Below are 15,306 nucleotides of genomic sequence, written 5' to 3' on the forward strand. Positions count from 1 at the left end.
TCACCATGGGCCTCTTGCCTGCATTTCTGATCAGCACTCTCCTTGTTCGGCCTGTGAGTTTAGGTGGACGGCCTTGTCTTGGTAGGTTTACAGTTGTGCTATACTCCTTCCATTTATGAATGATCGCTTGAACAGTGCTCCGTGGGATGTTCAAGGCTTGGGAAATCTTTTTGTAGCCTAAGCCTGCTTTAAATTTCTCAATAACTTAATCCCTGACCTGTCTGGTGTGTTCTTTGGCCTTCATGGTGGTGTTGCTCCCAATATTCTCTTAGACAACCTCTGAGGCCGTCACAGAGCAGCTGTATTTGTACTGACATTAGATTACACACAGGTGCACTCTATTTAGTCATTAGCACTCATCAGGCAATGTCTATGGGCAACTGACTGCACTCAGACCAAAGGGGGCTGAATAATTACGCACACCCCACTTTGCAGTTATATATTTGTAAAAAATGTTTGGAATCATGTATGATTTTCGTTCCACTTCTCACATGTGCACCACTTTGTATTGGTCTTTCACGTGGAATTCCAATTCCAATGAAATTGATTCATGTTTGTGGCTGAAATGTGACAAAATGTGGGAAAGTTCAAGGGGGCCAAATACTTTTGCAAGTCACTGTAACACAGCATATCTCTTTAGAGAAGATGCATGGCATAAACATTAATACACCGCATAGGATGTAGATGAGCAGCCTTCCATTTTCCATGAAAACATCTGTCTCTCAGATCAAAAGCCAGTATTTTGTACAGATTTGTATTCAACAATGAATACTGAGCATTACTCTGAAAAGTGTGGTAATCCTGTTACAAATATTTTTGTAATAATTGAAACTAATAAAATCAACTGTACTTTTGCCTTGCTCTATATTGCTTGTTGAGAATGAAAGAAAGAAAAAGAAAGAAAGATTAAACCTGCACCATATCTGAATATTATTATCATTTGCTGCTTTGTCTGTATAGAAGCACTAATACACTAGCCTAAAAAAAGGGATGACATCCTCAGAGATACGTCAGCACCCTCAATAATGCGTCATGTTTGACCGAGTTTCAGGAGCTGTATAGGCCAAAGGAGAGGGAGACCCCCGCAGGAACAACGATATGCACCTCATCTCTCTGTGGTGATGTGGCACTGACTCCTGCTGGTGCTATGGAGCAAAGACAGTGATGAGGATATCCAGAGGTGTAAACCCCTGAAGCATCAACATCCAGTAGTTATGTTATGTAAAATATTCCAATTGAAGTGAAAATTAAAACTCACTCCAATACAAAATGTGGAAGAGCAAAGAACAAGCTAAAAACAAACAAAATTAAAAGGTACTTTTAAGGTTGAAGGTAAATGGAATAATTTCATAAATGAATCTGTGACTATACACTGATTATTTTTGTTTATTGGACTTAAGTGGCAAATTTTGTATTCTTTAAGTTTATGTAGTTTTTAGGTGACAGTAATATAGTTGTGTTTAAGGTGGTGATCAAATGTGGCATTTAGTGTATAGCTTTAAGGCGTTGCAGGCTTTTGTGAGATAACTTCCACTTGAATAAAATATTTTTCTAGCGCTCTACATTAATGATTGCTCAAGTTACCAATAAACATTTACACGTCACACTTTGCGTATTTTAATGGTTAATGCAATGAGATCACCTTGTCTTAAGGTTTATTTTTTCTCTCATTATAGTGCTAACAAGTTTAAATATACCCAAAACAGGTACAAAAAAAACACTAGCAGCTGCTTAAAATTTCATTTACATGACAACCTTAAATAAATATTTAAAGCCTTTAAGTGCCAGTCCTTGGGTGATAATTTAGTAACAATTTATATTAAATTACAAATTATACCAGTAACATTTCCACATAGAGAAGTGTGAAAATTAACTAGCCTGTTGAAAATAGAAAGCCAAGCCTAACAGCAATACCCAAGCAGTCACAAGTAGGGACGAGACCCCATGGATGTAAACTAAAATGGATGTCCTGCCAAAATGGTGGAGCCTGCAGTTTGTTTATGATGAAACCTTTTCAAGGTCGCTGCATCACCTTTTCAAACGTCGTGTCGCAGCATTTCCATTTTTCTGCTCCTTCATCGAGGATTTCCATTTCAACAGTGACCCCAAAAAGGACATTTTGAAAATTTTTATTCAAGAACATTAAGATCAACCATTGGAGTCAGAAAAGCAGAAAACAGAAACATAACTTAACAGAAGTTTTTATCAGATGACTGGGTTCACATCAGCCATTTTTTTGGGACGCATCAAACTTAAACATTTTTTTTGACCTAATAACAGTATTCTTTTTTTTGTCTGTGGCATTTTACATCAACATACAATGTTTTTAAAACATTTGGAAAGCAATAATTTTATTAGTTCAACATTAAACTACAAGGAGATAAGCGGCAAATTCATATTCTCCTGCAAGATTTTATGCTTTAGCTGCCTTATGTTTACAATTAGATTCAAAATCCAACTTGTTGGAAAAGCTGTTACATCTGTTGTTTAGAAGTTTAAAACAAATCTGGATTAGACAAACTAAAAAAATGCCACGACTACAGGATATGGACGGTATCCGTTTTTAAAATTGATATAAAATGGATATGAATGTGAAAACAAAATTTTGTTACATCAAGTGCAAGCCAAAAACAAAACTATAAATGACATTTGTAATATAAAACTTGGTAAAAAATACTTATTTAAAACTGTACAATCACCAAGTACACAGAGTGAGCACATCAACCACTATTCATTTGGCTTCAGTGGCTTCAGCCTTGGGCTCCTGCGGACAGAAAAACAAAAAACACGCCAACAGCAATGTCAACTGCATTGTTTTAGTCACATGACAACTTATTCTTAATTTTATTGATTATATTAAAAGGAGTCCTTGCAACACTTATCCATTATGAGAACAAATAAAACAGTAACTGCCTCACAGGTTTCCAGAACTCACACACATCATTTTTTTAATATCTAGTTCTTTTTTTACTCATTTAATCTTTAAACTCATGAACAATTAAAGCAAATAAGTTAAGATAACATAAAAAAGGAGAAACGACCTGGAAAATATAAGAACATCTGTTTGATGTAACATTTATTAATTTGCAGTGTAACAGAAACAAACCTCAGCCTTGGTGCTCCCATTCTCAGCGGGTTTGGCTTTCTTTGTTTTGGGTGCCCTCTAGAAAATAAAATGATAGTAACAAATTAATCACAGAAATGAATCAAGCAAACATGTGGCAAACATCTTACAGAGCTGTTCCCCCATAGTAAGCGTGCAAGATTTTGGTTCAATACCTTTGCAACAGCCTTTTTCTTAGCCTCCACTGCCGCAGGTTTCGGTTTCTACAAGACAAGAAAGAAGATATTTAAATCAGTTTGAGATAACAGAATATAGATCCGTGAAATCCTAGGTAATAAAAGCTTATTACAAGTTAATAAACTTCTTGATCATGGGCTACATCCTCATGTCACATTAGGTAAGAGTGTAAGAGAACCTTTAATATATTCTTAAAAAATGTAAAATTTAAATTTAATACACACATGATAGACTACTTCAATTTCAAGTGGTTGCTTCTTACAAAAAATAGTGAACATTTAACAAAAACGACAGGATAATGCACATTAAATATACAGAGTACATCTAAAAATGCTTAATTGTGTTTAAAAAGAACTTACTAATGCCAGCCGTGCAGAGGTTCTCTTAGGCTGTAGAGCCACAAGGAAGTGAAAGTTAAAACAAACAGTGTCTTATTTTGCATCAATATTAATAGCTTTGTTTATACATGACCTTTAAAGAGTATGCAATTGCAAAAAGTAAGTTAAAACAAAAGCAAAAAAAAGAGATGAAAATGGGAGTAGAGTTTGAATAAATATATTAACTAAGTACAACACTCATCATCCTAAATAAGGGCACAAAATATATTATATCAGTGGCAAAAAACATACAAACGATACATCAAAAACAAGCATTTATCCACAAATTCTAAATGCAACTGCTGCATCAACACAATATAAAAATATATTCATTTTAGACAAACCTCAGAGGAAGCAGGTGCCTGTAAGACAAGGAAGGGGAAAACATTACAAACTGAAAAGTAAAACTACATAATAATAATAATAAATACAGATTTAAATAGCACAAAACTTTTTTTTATTTTCTGTGTGCACTATTTTACATTGTTTTAATATAAAAATGTTCACAGAAGATCTAATATATATGTTACATTTTTTTAACACTGCTCTTGATTTTTCAAGTTCACAAAGAGCTTTCCCGCGCATATTTGAATTCAAATTTGGGCAGTCCTGTCACCATGACACCGCCTTGGCGCCCTGACAGCTTCCTTTGTTTTGTATCAGTGCGCGCCTACAGACAGCTGTTGGGAAACTGATAAGATTACTACTTTACTAATCTGTACCTACGACAAATGGAGCTCAACGAATGCCTGGAGAGGTTTCAAGGAAGACAAAAAAAAAAAAAAAAAAAAAAAAATCACGGATGAGACTGAGATTTTCATCGAAAAACACCCCAAACAATCCTGTTGTGATAATTTAATTTTAAATCGTTAAATATGCATTTTTTTAATAGTATGGCCACTCACTGCACCTTAAATTAATGTGTTGAAAATACGATAAAACGCACACAAATGTGCAAAAAAAAAAATTCTTATTTTTGTATTTATACGTTTTTTCCTGCTGCGCACTTGCAAACTGCAATCCAATCGCGTTTGACGTTTTTAATAAATATTTACTACTGTTAACAAACCCATTTCAAACGACGATGCAAGAACCAGGCTGGCACATATTATTCAAAACCTGAGCGGAAAAAAATAATAATCGCCACCTCCCCTCCCCCAACTCCTTCCTCAAATTTGCAGCCTGCGTTCGAGCTTATTTTGATTGCTTGATAACGGCGCAGTTCATATTTATCTTCATTAATTCGGATCCCAAGTTATGCATTCAAGCATCGACGCGCAGGTTGAGAAAAAGAATAAAGAAAAACAGTCATTGTCCATATCGAAAGTTTGTTACTGCGTTTACAACAGCAAGATTTGTGCCCTGCCTACTGCCAAAGAGAGGGGGGGAAAAAAGATGGTGTCAGAAATTTTGCACAACGCAATGTCAACGGCTGGACTAACCAGAGTTTGGCGCTGGAAGACAAAAAATTTACAAAAATACACGCAACTGTGCGCGTTTAACTCATAAGAATAATTTAAAACCATGAGCAAAAATTTCAACTTTTGTTTTCGACGAGTGGGAGGATGCTTGCGCTCCTCTCCACTGTCAGACCGCCATTGCTAAAACGCTTGTTAGGGATGATGACGTTCTTCTTAAGCAGAAATATCAGGCGCAGTCTTGTGTTAACTTAATGCTACGAAAACGATTCCAGTGCACAGACTTAAATTAAATTTAAATTCATGTTTTTTTTTTACCTTTGCTTTGCCCATGTTCTCAGCGGGAAACGAAGAAAAACGTCAGGAAAATACAGCTGCGAAAATGGCTTTTTTCGAAGCGATAACAGACGCCAACCAAGCGCGCACAGCGGAAAATGGCGAATGTATAATGCAAACGAATGTTCTTGTAGTTTATACACTGAAATATAAGAACGAAACCGGTTTGAACCAGTTTTGTGTTTCGAATCTCGCCATTGGATAGAAAGGCGTCACGTGGGTTGGAGGCGCCTCCCATTTGTTAAAAAGGCAGACGGCAACTTGAAGGAATACGGATTATAGTCGCGGGGTGGCGCTGTATGAACGACTGATTCGTTCTGCTGTACCGAAAAAATAAATACGCAGATAATGGCGCGTCAAAGTCGTTGCACCTTTTCTCACCGTCTATCGGATAAACTGAACAATTTTTGCTCACAAAGTCCGCCAGAACCAAATTTTATGGTGTATCTAATATCCCCGCGTTGCAACTGACCAATCACGTTGTTTGATGTCATAGCTTTGAGGCAAAATACGGTCGCGGGTGAAGATTAGACTATGGTGCTTTCTGTCAGCTTGTGGTGGATGAATGTCTATTTGGCTTGGGCATGTAAGACTGTAATTTTAGCCCTGTGTAAAACCAAAAATCAACATTTAGTCATTATTATTATTACCTGAGGGATTGAGGGTCAAACCAAGCGTTGTGTGAAGAAATACTAATACAGACATATACAATTTGTAACTGGTAGATGTTTAGTGGATTTTAAGCTATCTGACTATATATTAAATAGCTAAAAGTAGGATACCTATTCAACACTAAAATACTGTTCACATGTCTGTGCATTAGTAGTAATATTCCAGAATATTCCAGGACTGTATGCCTGATGAGTATAAATTCATGCTTATACCTATGTATGTGTATATAAGCATATTTTTGTGGGGCAGTATGTTTATAGTATGGTGTTTCTAGTTCTACCAAAGTTTATCAATTCTTCTGTCAGTGTATAGATGATGCAAGTTAAATAAAATTGGTTCCTAGAAGTGTTTCCTCTGGAGGGACAAGATCCAAATATGATGATTTTATGAAGAGATGTCTTGCATTTGAGTTTGTGATTTAAAGACTGAGGACTTCTTGGATAAAATTGGGACATTTTTTCTTCAATTTTTTCCCAAATAAACAAAACCCAACAAACATCCAGCTGGAAAAAGTAAAAGTGGTTCTTTGCTTGTGTTATACCACCAACTGAGATGCAGAATAGCAATTACAAGCAGTTATTTAAATTTTTGCAATACATAGCGTATTAGTAGTTGATAAGCTTTAAGGCTCAATACTTCCAACAGGTAGCAGCAGAAATTATATCGGTACAGTTTTATGTGCTGAAAGTCATCTACTTGCAAAAACGACTCGTTAATCCAATAAAACACCATCACCAGTTTTCCCCCTGAGAGTCCATATATATCAGCAGCATGGACCACACACATATTTTTTGCTGCACAAGTTAAGACAATAGATAACCATATTTTGGAAGCCAAATGGAGACAAAAGCTTAGACTTGTAGTATGTAAGTACAAAACAGAGAATTTCACATCATTTAATCATATCTGACATACAGTAATCATTTTATTTTGTTCCAGAAAGCTGGTCAAAATATAGTTATGTAATCAAAATCACAGTCAACAAACAACACTTTATGCTTCAACAACAATTTAAAAGTTCTGTGGACGAATGTTTTGGAACCGAAACACAGGATCCGTGGCTTTCACTCACATAAAATGACCTTCCGTTCAACGGCATGCATTTAACTGACAGTTTATACGATGATTTAACTACATCTTGACCAGTCATTTCCACCTATTAGAGTTTTTAAATCTACAATCATAAATAGCAGGATTATTCTACAGCCCCATAGGGGTAAAACTGCCCTCTTATATGAATCAGCAACAAAATAAAACCGCTCCCAGTTACTGCTTGCTCTTCCCTTTTCCACAGAAGCCCTTTTGGGAAGAGGACATAGGAGAGGCTTCGTCCCCGCTTCAGAAGATTTGTTCTTCTATGTATTCTTAGGCCAACAAGGATTCACTGCATAAGTCAGAAAAGAAAGAGTCTCTTTTGTGCTTCAGTGCTTCTAGGAAGTCTCGAACTCGTTCTTCCCGGCAGGAAGTGTAGTGTAGTAGCGCCTCTTGTCTTCTCTGGCTATCGACGGGCTTTCCATTGCTGTGATGCTGCAAGAGCTCTGCTACACAAGCACGATCTGCTTCTAGCTGCTGCAGAGCCTGATGCTCTCGATGGAGGTCTCTAGCTTTCTGTAATAACAAACACACCAAATTAGACATACATTTAAATATATACATAGATACAGGAGTTACTTTAATCTTTCTCTGCCTGTTTAACAACACTGTTTCACAAAGTAACACTGATCTACATTAATTGCTACGGTTAACAAGTGATGAACCTGCAACTCACACAGCCAAAACATAAGCCCTTTTCAGATATGGGATGCATAACACAGCTGCTTATTGCTGCTTATGATTCTCCAAAACAACTAACCAAGTGCCAGCGTGTCACAATCTAGTATACTCATAGTGCTTGTCCAAAAGCTCTGATAAATGGAGGGTTTCATCAGAAAAATTGCAACCTCTGTGCCAAATCAAACATGGGGATCTTTCCATTGTAGTGATCCCTTTGGGGTGGGTGGAGCAGCTGGAAGTTCTGTTCCAAAGAACTCACAAAAATGCAGGGAAGACATGCACCGTATCCATGCCCCGTGTCTCACTTGCTTCCCTGTGTTTGCACTTATACTTGAACATATTTGCCAACAAGTCCATACACCTCTTTAAGCCACTGATACTGACACATTTATTCCTATTAAGTTAAATAAATATTTGTTCTCTTTATTCTTCTTTGCTGCGGCCTTTGAGTCAGTCATAACAGCGACCAGGGTGCAACATGGAGCTGACACAGTCAGCTGCCATCACATTAATGAAAAGCAGAGCATGGCCGACAGTGGGTGACAGGGGTCATAACTACAGTAATACCCAAACAGCTAAGTCCAATTAGGTTCAAAACCAAAAGAGCGGTATGGTTCAGTTATATTAGACATCTGAAAGTACATTTTTGTGCTGCTTCTAAATAATATTATTCTAGTTATACAGGACCTTTAGTCACATTTAGATCCTTCCCAGCAAGGAAATAAAGGAGGCCAAAAATAACAAACATGATGACCCCAAAAACACACCGTATTCTTCGACTGCCTCACTCTACACAGCCCTTCCAACTCTGGGGACAAAAAGCTATGGAGTATTCAAACTAAACACGAAAAACTGACACATACTGTTGAGACTGCACTTCTTTTTTCTTATAGTGAGTTTCACTGATCTAGCCTACTTCGGATCAAAGTGGGCTGTATGTGGCCCACAATGTAAAATGAGTTTGACATCCCTGGTCTAAACAAATAAACTCCTTTCTCATGTTCGTTCCCTCTTTCTTACGTGCACACATGCTTTTGAAAATCACTCTGGGAGAGCACATTTGTTTAACTGGGGCAGTTCTTGGAAGCTGTGACTCAGGGTTCCCTCACATTATAGATTCATCACTAAATGCAGATTTTCATGGAGATAGCTTTAATTGGGAAAAGACTGAAATTCCATGAGTGAACCTGAACTAGTTACTTAACCTAACATGAGTGATGACTCTTGTCAAATGCGCTCGGACACACCGCGTGGCTCACACAGTGTGAGTAAACCCTAATTCTGTCTCAGTATTATCCTTACCTGGATGGATTTGTGATTTAATTGATACTGCAGAATGGCTTCACACAGGTTCCAGAATGAGTACTCTGGCCACAGAACGGACTGAAATACTAGGCAGGAGTGAGAGGTCTGCAGAAAGAGCACACACGAAAACCAATACAAGTTTACAGGGTATCTGAGAAAAAACTGGAAGAACAAAATAAAGCTTTTACAATTTGTGCTGTAACCCAGTCATTAGGTTAATACTGTCTTTCAGTGATTGCACCCCCAAACTGGAAGGGAGACTTGTCACAGGCTTTAAGGAATGTAGAAAGAAAATCTTACGTGCAAATAAATCACTAAAGATATATATAGAAAGATAAGTCAGAGGAGATACAAAGAATTCTCTCGGAGTCTGTTTCAGCTGTTCAAGACTATTTTTTTCTTGTAAAACCCAAGTACTTACCATCCCTGATGGTCACTAGATAAAAACACTGATAGTGAATTAAATATAAACTGTAACTGTACTCATACAATGAAACACTCATCACAGATTGGTTTCTTTTGGCATCAGACAGTTTTGCTGGATTATTTTCACAGACAGCTTTGAAGGTTAACATCATGAATGACCAATACATCCTGCAAAACAAGTCCAACCACCAGTGTTACTCTGTTCTTAATTCACAAAAAAACATTACTCATCAAGCCCTTTCCTGCGATAAAAGGGGTTGGAATAAAACACACATGTTTATTAAAAGGCCAGAAATTAAATAAAGTAGTACATCTCAATACTTGAGCAGTATTCAGATTTTCGTTTGGAGCCAGGAAAAACCCTGCTCCTAAATCATCATGATCCCTAAAGACTCAACCAAGCATAAATCGAAATCCTACTTTGCTGTTTTCATAGTTTCATAGAAAAACAGCCCCATCTTCAGGGGTAAATCAATTCAAGTTTATATATGCAGCACCAGCTGGCAACAACAGTCATTTCAATGGGCTTTATATTGCAACATTCTCAAATTGGGGACATCCTGACTGGAATTGTTCAAACAAACAATTCCTATGCAAATTATTGCAAATGACTAATTTGTAAGAACTCTTGAGCATTTGAAATAAAGGCCAGGATGGCCTGTAAGTGGCTAAAACATTTGGATTAAGTGAATGCTTTACAGGTAGTAAGTAACTGCAGTCACCTTAGAGCCCTGTGGTATGGAGCCAAATAAATTGATCATATTTAAAAATTTTAAAATGAATTATAACAACAACACCTCACTGAAGAGCTGAGGGAAGATTGGATAGTTTATATGATGTAAGTGTTAGAGTTGCTTAGAGATCAATAGGAGAGAATCAGTCTAAATGAAGATGAGGTTTGTGGGAAATGCGGTCCCAATCAAAAGTTTAAGACCATTTGAAAAATGGCTAAAATATCATATTTTGCATGGTTGGATCTTAACAAGGTTCCAAGTAGAGCTTCAACATACAACGAGAAGAAATGGGAGTGAGACAAAACATTTTTTTTAAGCATGCAACTAATTGAAAACAGCGATTAAACTGAAACAGGCTGTTTTACAGCTGATCACAAGTTTAGGACCACACCTTCAAAAAAAAAACAAAAACCACACAACCAAAAAACATAAACTACCTCAAAACAGAAATCAAAGTTCCAAATATGAACTCAGCAATGAGTAGCTTCACCGTTATTATTGATTAATGCAAAAATTTGTTGCGGTATGCTTGATGCAAGCGTTTTCATCCAAAACACCTCTTGTCACGGCAGTAATGTTGGAAACCATCGGGATCATCTTCCACTTGACCTTTGCGTTTCATAACCCTCAGGATCGTTTAAGAAATTCCAAATGACTGTCTTACTGCATCCCACCTTAGCAGCGATGGCGCACTGTGAGAGACCCTGCTTATGCAGTTCAACAACTTGACCACGTTCAAAAAGGGAAAGGGTTCTTTTTGCCTTTGCCATCAGAACGTGACGACAGTGTGACTACCTCACAGAAAATGACAATGAATCCTCATTTTTGCACAGATTTGGCCTTTTAAAGGCATGTGGTCCTAAACTTTTGATCAACTGTAAAACAGCCTGTTTCATTTTAAGCGTTGTTTTCAATCATTTGCATGCTCAAAAAAAAATGTTGTGTCTCACTCCCATTTCTTCTTGTTGCATATTGAAGCTCTACTTGAAACCTTGTTAAGAACTAACCATGCAAAACATGATTTTTTGCCATTTTTCAAGTGGTATTAAACTTTTGATTGGGACCGTGTATGGTGAACTTTATTAGCTGTTGATGACACCCATCTCACTCTCACCTGCCAAAGAAGGAAGTCGCTGAGGCGCACCTCTCCAGAGGTGCGGATGAGCAAATCAGGATTTGGCGAGTTATTGCTGTACAGACACTCACTTAGCAATGCCTCCGACACATCACTACACATCACAGAAACACAAACAGCTTGTTAACACAATGGCTCTCCAGGACACCTTTCTACAGAGTATTTAACAAAGGATGACAAGATGAACTCATTGCTGTTTCGTTTACCTTCCTTTGATCAGGCCTTGCTCTACTCCCCATGCCATTTCCCTGACTGCATTGGTGATTTCATATCTTGATGTGTAGGCAAAACACACATTGACAAAACACCTACAAAACAAGAATTTGTGGTGCTGTGGTCACTTCTAATGTACAGGATATCATGCACAATGAAAAACACAAGCTACTAAGCATACTTATTGTGATTCCTGGTTGTGAACACGGCTTTGGCAATAAGCTGTTGAAGGTCAAGTGGCAGCATATTCAAGTCGCCCAGCACTCGGATACAAACGCCATGTTTCTCTAGATTTTCACTGCAAAACAAAGCCGAAAGACATTTATAGGAAAAGCATGAAGATGAACAGGATATACAGAAAGACTACTCAGGATCCTGAAACTTGTCTGTCTGCATTTTCTACCCAGAAAAACACAAAGGAGACTCCGGAGAATTTTGAGTACTCAGTGTGTACAGTGGACTTGAAAGAGTCTGCTGTCCAGCACTGTGCAAAAGTGGTTTGTCATAAGGATGTCAATCGTTCGAAAAATAATAACCTTGTATCATAAACAGCCAGCAGCCTCATAAACAAATTTGTCCAAATTTTGATAGACATAATACAACATCCAATAGAAGGGGATTTTTTTTTTTTTTTTTACAGTGTTAAATTCTTTAGACAGGTTACTCAGATTAAAAAAAAAAAGGAGCAAAACATGGCATTTGAACAAGTGAGCTACTTATACCACAGTCTTGTGTGCAACAAATACAGACTAAAGGGCAATATTAAGCAATGGATTAGTCAGCAAGCTCTTTGTTTTATTTCTCCAAAGTGAAGAAATAAGTCAGCTGTAAAATATTTCATACTTGTGTGGAAACAGAGAGAAATGGCTTGCAGACTAACAGGCCTCCACCTTAGCTTGAAAATGTATCTGCAGCAGTCATCAGCTGCTTAATAAATAAATAGTACATGCACCACAATGACCACAGAGTAAAATGAAAAGAGAATCCACGTTAGTTGACTAGTCTGAGCTTGACATACTGCACTACAGTGAAAAAGTAAGCACTATTGAAGAGACCAGTGGAAATAACAGACTCCCTTGCTTCCTCTTGGCCATCCCACCATTAGCACACTGCATCTGACTCAGTGTCTGATGCATTGCATTAGTAAATGTTTCTGTGTCAACACTGTTGTTGTGTCTGTCTGAACCAAAAGTAACAAACAAACAAATAACAACAGATTTCCATCCAAGCCCACCCTAAAGGTGAACTCCAAGGATCTCGTGCCTCTGCTGGAAACAGGTCGTCAAAACTGGTTTAAAATTGTTTTCTCATGTACAGACCCTCATTTACTTTAACTTCAGATTTATGCTTGAGCGCTGCAAGTCACTCTTTCTAAACTTTACTTTAAGGAAGCAATGAATCATATGATGTACAAACTGTGACCACAAGCAAAGTGGAAAACTCAGCTCGAAACTCACTGTTCCTCCAGCAGCCTTTCAAACTTCTGCCTGGCGAGCTCCATCAAACCATCCACCTCATCTTCGGTGCGCTTGAAGTTCTCAATGCTGAAGGCATACACCGTCACCTCTGGGATGTTCAGATGCTTGCACCAACGTAGTGTCTGGTGTGGAGAAGACGAAGCATTTTGACACACATCATCAATTTGTTTCTGCCCATGTGACATGCATTTCCTATAGCCGAAACCCCCAAACTCACCTCTGCCAGCTTGTTGAAGCCCTGCATGTGTCCTTCCTGCCGTTCCATGTTTTTCTTACGTGCAAAACGTCGATTACCATCCATGATGAAGGCCACATGTTTAGGCATGGGTCCTGCCTGAAAGACAACAGTCAAAAGAGTCCAAAGAAATGCAGAAGAAAAAGCATTAATGCAATCTACGGTAATCCATAAAAGACCAACACTGTCTAATGCTATGTAGATATCTGCTGATATCTTATCACAAAAATGTCACGTACAACTTTTTTTCGAAACATTTCAAATTTAAATAAAATAGCAATTTCCAGATTAAAAAAAACCCCCCTCATCACCATCAACTAATATGTTTGCATTTTGAACGATAACTAATAAGTCATTCCCTGTGGCCCCCTCAGGGGTTACAGACAATAGCACCAGCTCATGCCCCTAGATATTTAATTAAGAACTATTATTATTATTATTATTATTATTATTTGTAAGCTTTTCTTTATGGTATTTTCTGAATCTTAACCTTGTCAAACAAATAAATAAATAGTTTGATGTTTTCTAAATGGCTCAGTTTGTCACTCTATTTTCTATCCAGATACTCTGAAATGACATACTTGATATTTTTGTCAAGGCACACATATTTGGTATACATATATGCATTCGTATAATTCTCAGATTCCCTTTCTTATATATTGCACACCTCTGTTGCTTGTGAAGCCTGCACACAAGAATTTCACTCGTATGCGCTGTACCAGTGTACCAGCACATGTGATGTGACAATAAAAGTGATTTGATTTGAGTCACAGAAAGGCAGAAGACCGACAAAAGCGAGGCTGGAAAAGACAGCCAACTTATAACGTACAGCTTACCTTTAGTATATTGGCAGAAATCTTTTCAAGCAGGGACAACTCGCCTTCTTTTATCCACGACATATCCGTGCTGCCGAAAGACAGAAAGGTTTATTTATAAAAAGGTGGTTGGGGGGGGGGGGGGGAATTCAATGAGCACTCCTACCGCACACACTCCCTCTTCCAGAAGAAAAAAAAAAAACTTCACCAAGTTTTAGCTTTCACGAAAGGGAAGGCATCTGGTTCCCACATTAACGTCCCATTTTTAGAAGATATTGCATTACATTTGCAGCCACTTATGGATTTCACCGTTAACTGCAAGCCCGGCTCACGAGACCTGCAGGGAACTAAACCGCCGCGAGACTGGAAAAGGACTGACGGGCGCCCTCGTTGCCCAGGAAACACATACAGTGCTTCATTCATTCAAACTACTGAAGCACGAGCTGTTCTACTCACAAACTGCGATCGTTTATCACATTTCACATACCTTCCAACTCACAGCCTTAACGATGACGACCTCTTCCGTATTGGAGTGAAGTGACGTATGAGCGTGCTGACGACTTCCTGTCAGCAGTTAGTAGATTTTTGAATCATGCGGATGGACGCACGCTACGCTTCAATCAAAGGACTGACTGTGATTTCCTTAACTAAAGGGAAGTGGTCTTCTCAACGTTTACTGAAGTAAAAACACCACAATATGAACTAAGGGATGACAAGTAAATTAAAATCTATTATTTTTAATATCTTTTTAATGTCTTTTTAAAAAAATATTAAATCGAACATAAAAAGCCAAAGACATCAATGGGGTTTGAGAGTGTGTGTGTGTGTGTGTGTGTGTGTTGGGGGGGGGGGGGTTGTAATATAATAATCCAATAATAAATAGGAAAAAATCCAACAAACACCTGACACTGGACCTGAGAGATGCACCTTGCCCTTCAGCTGATCCATTTACTGTTCACTGAGACCTCATCAGCAATCGTGTCAGTGGAAGGGTGGCTGTCAAGAAGCCATTCTTAACGAATGGAAACAGTGAGAAAAGGCGGAGGTGTGCCATATTATATAAGAAGTGGACTGAAAATCGATGGAAA

The 15,306-nt window shown here is 37.9% G+C and overlaps 1 protein-coding gene and 1 long non-coding RNA gene across 3 annotated transcripts; both read right to left on the reverse strand.

Annotated features, from left to right (window-relative positions):
• Positions 1–2,113: 2,113 nt before the first annotated feature.
• Positions 2,114–5,608, reverse strand: LOC101465546 (uncharacterized). The gene is made up of 6 exons (XR_001341664.3): positions 5,415–5,608; positions 4,023–4,040; positions 3,661–3,690; positions 3,280–3,327; positions 3,107–3,163; positions 2,114–2,764 (listed from the first exon to the last, which is right to left on the reverse strand). It is a non-coding gene; the product is annotated as an uncharacterized LOC101465546 (long non-coding RNA).
• A 1,378-nt stretch (positions 5,609–6,986) lies between these two features.
• On the reverse strand, positions 6,987–14,829 carry dhdds (dehydrodolichyl diphosphate synthase). 2 transcript variants are annotated; one of them, XM_014408221.2, is made up of 9 exons: positions 14,706–14,829; positions 14,240–14,309; positions 13,386–13,502; positions 13,148–13,290; positions 11,872–11,988; positions 11,684–11,785; positions 11,457–11,571; positions 9,180–9,287; positions 6,987–7,712 (listed from the first exon to the last, which is right to left on the reverse strand). In XM_014408221.2, the coding sequence occupies exons 2-9, from the start codon at positions 14,300–14,302 to the stop codon at positions 7,470–7,472; spliced, it is 1,008 nt and encodes a 335-aa protein (XP_014263707.1). In that variant the 5' UTR covers positions 14,303–14,309; positions 14,706–14,829; the 3' UTR covers positions 6,987–7,469. The 2 variants fall into 2 exon arrangements, with proteins under 2 accessions (XP_014263707.1, XP_076746256.1); XM_076890141.1 differs by lacking the exon at positions 14,706–14,829 and adding an exon at positions 14,385–14,661.
• Between the last annotated feature and the right edge of the window lie 477 nt (positions 14,830–15,306).

This window comes from Maylandia zebra, linkage group LG11, assembly GCF_041146795.1.
Source record: "Maylandia zebra isolate NMK-2024a linkage group LG11, Mzebra_GT3a, whole genome shotgun sequence".
Taxonomy (NCBI): domain Eukaryota; kingdom Metazoa; phylum Chordata; class Actinopteri; order Cichliformes; family Cichlidae; genus Maylandia; species Maylandia zebra.

What these genes read in the sequence shown, in the direction of transcription:
- dhdds (XM_014408221.2), bottom strand. Translation starts at nt 14,302, where the DNA reads ATGTCGTGGATAAAAGAAGGCGAGTTGTCCCTGCTTGAAAAGATTTCT. An exon ending in ACAACCAGGAATCACAATAA is followed by an intron (nt 11,786 to 11,871) that starts GTATGCTTAGTA and finishes CTTGTTTTGTAG; the next exon opens with GTGTTTTGTCAATGTGTGTT. An exon ending in TAAATCACAAATCCATCCAG is followed by an intron (nt 7,713 to 9,179) that starts GTAAGGATAATA and finishes TTGTTATTACAG; the next exon opens with AAAGCTAGAGACCTCCATCG.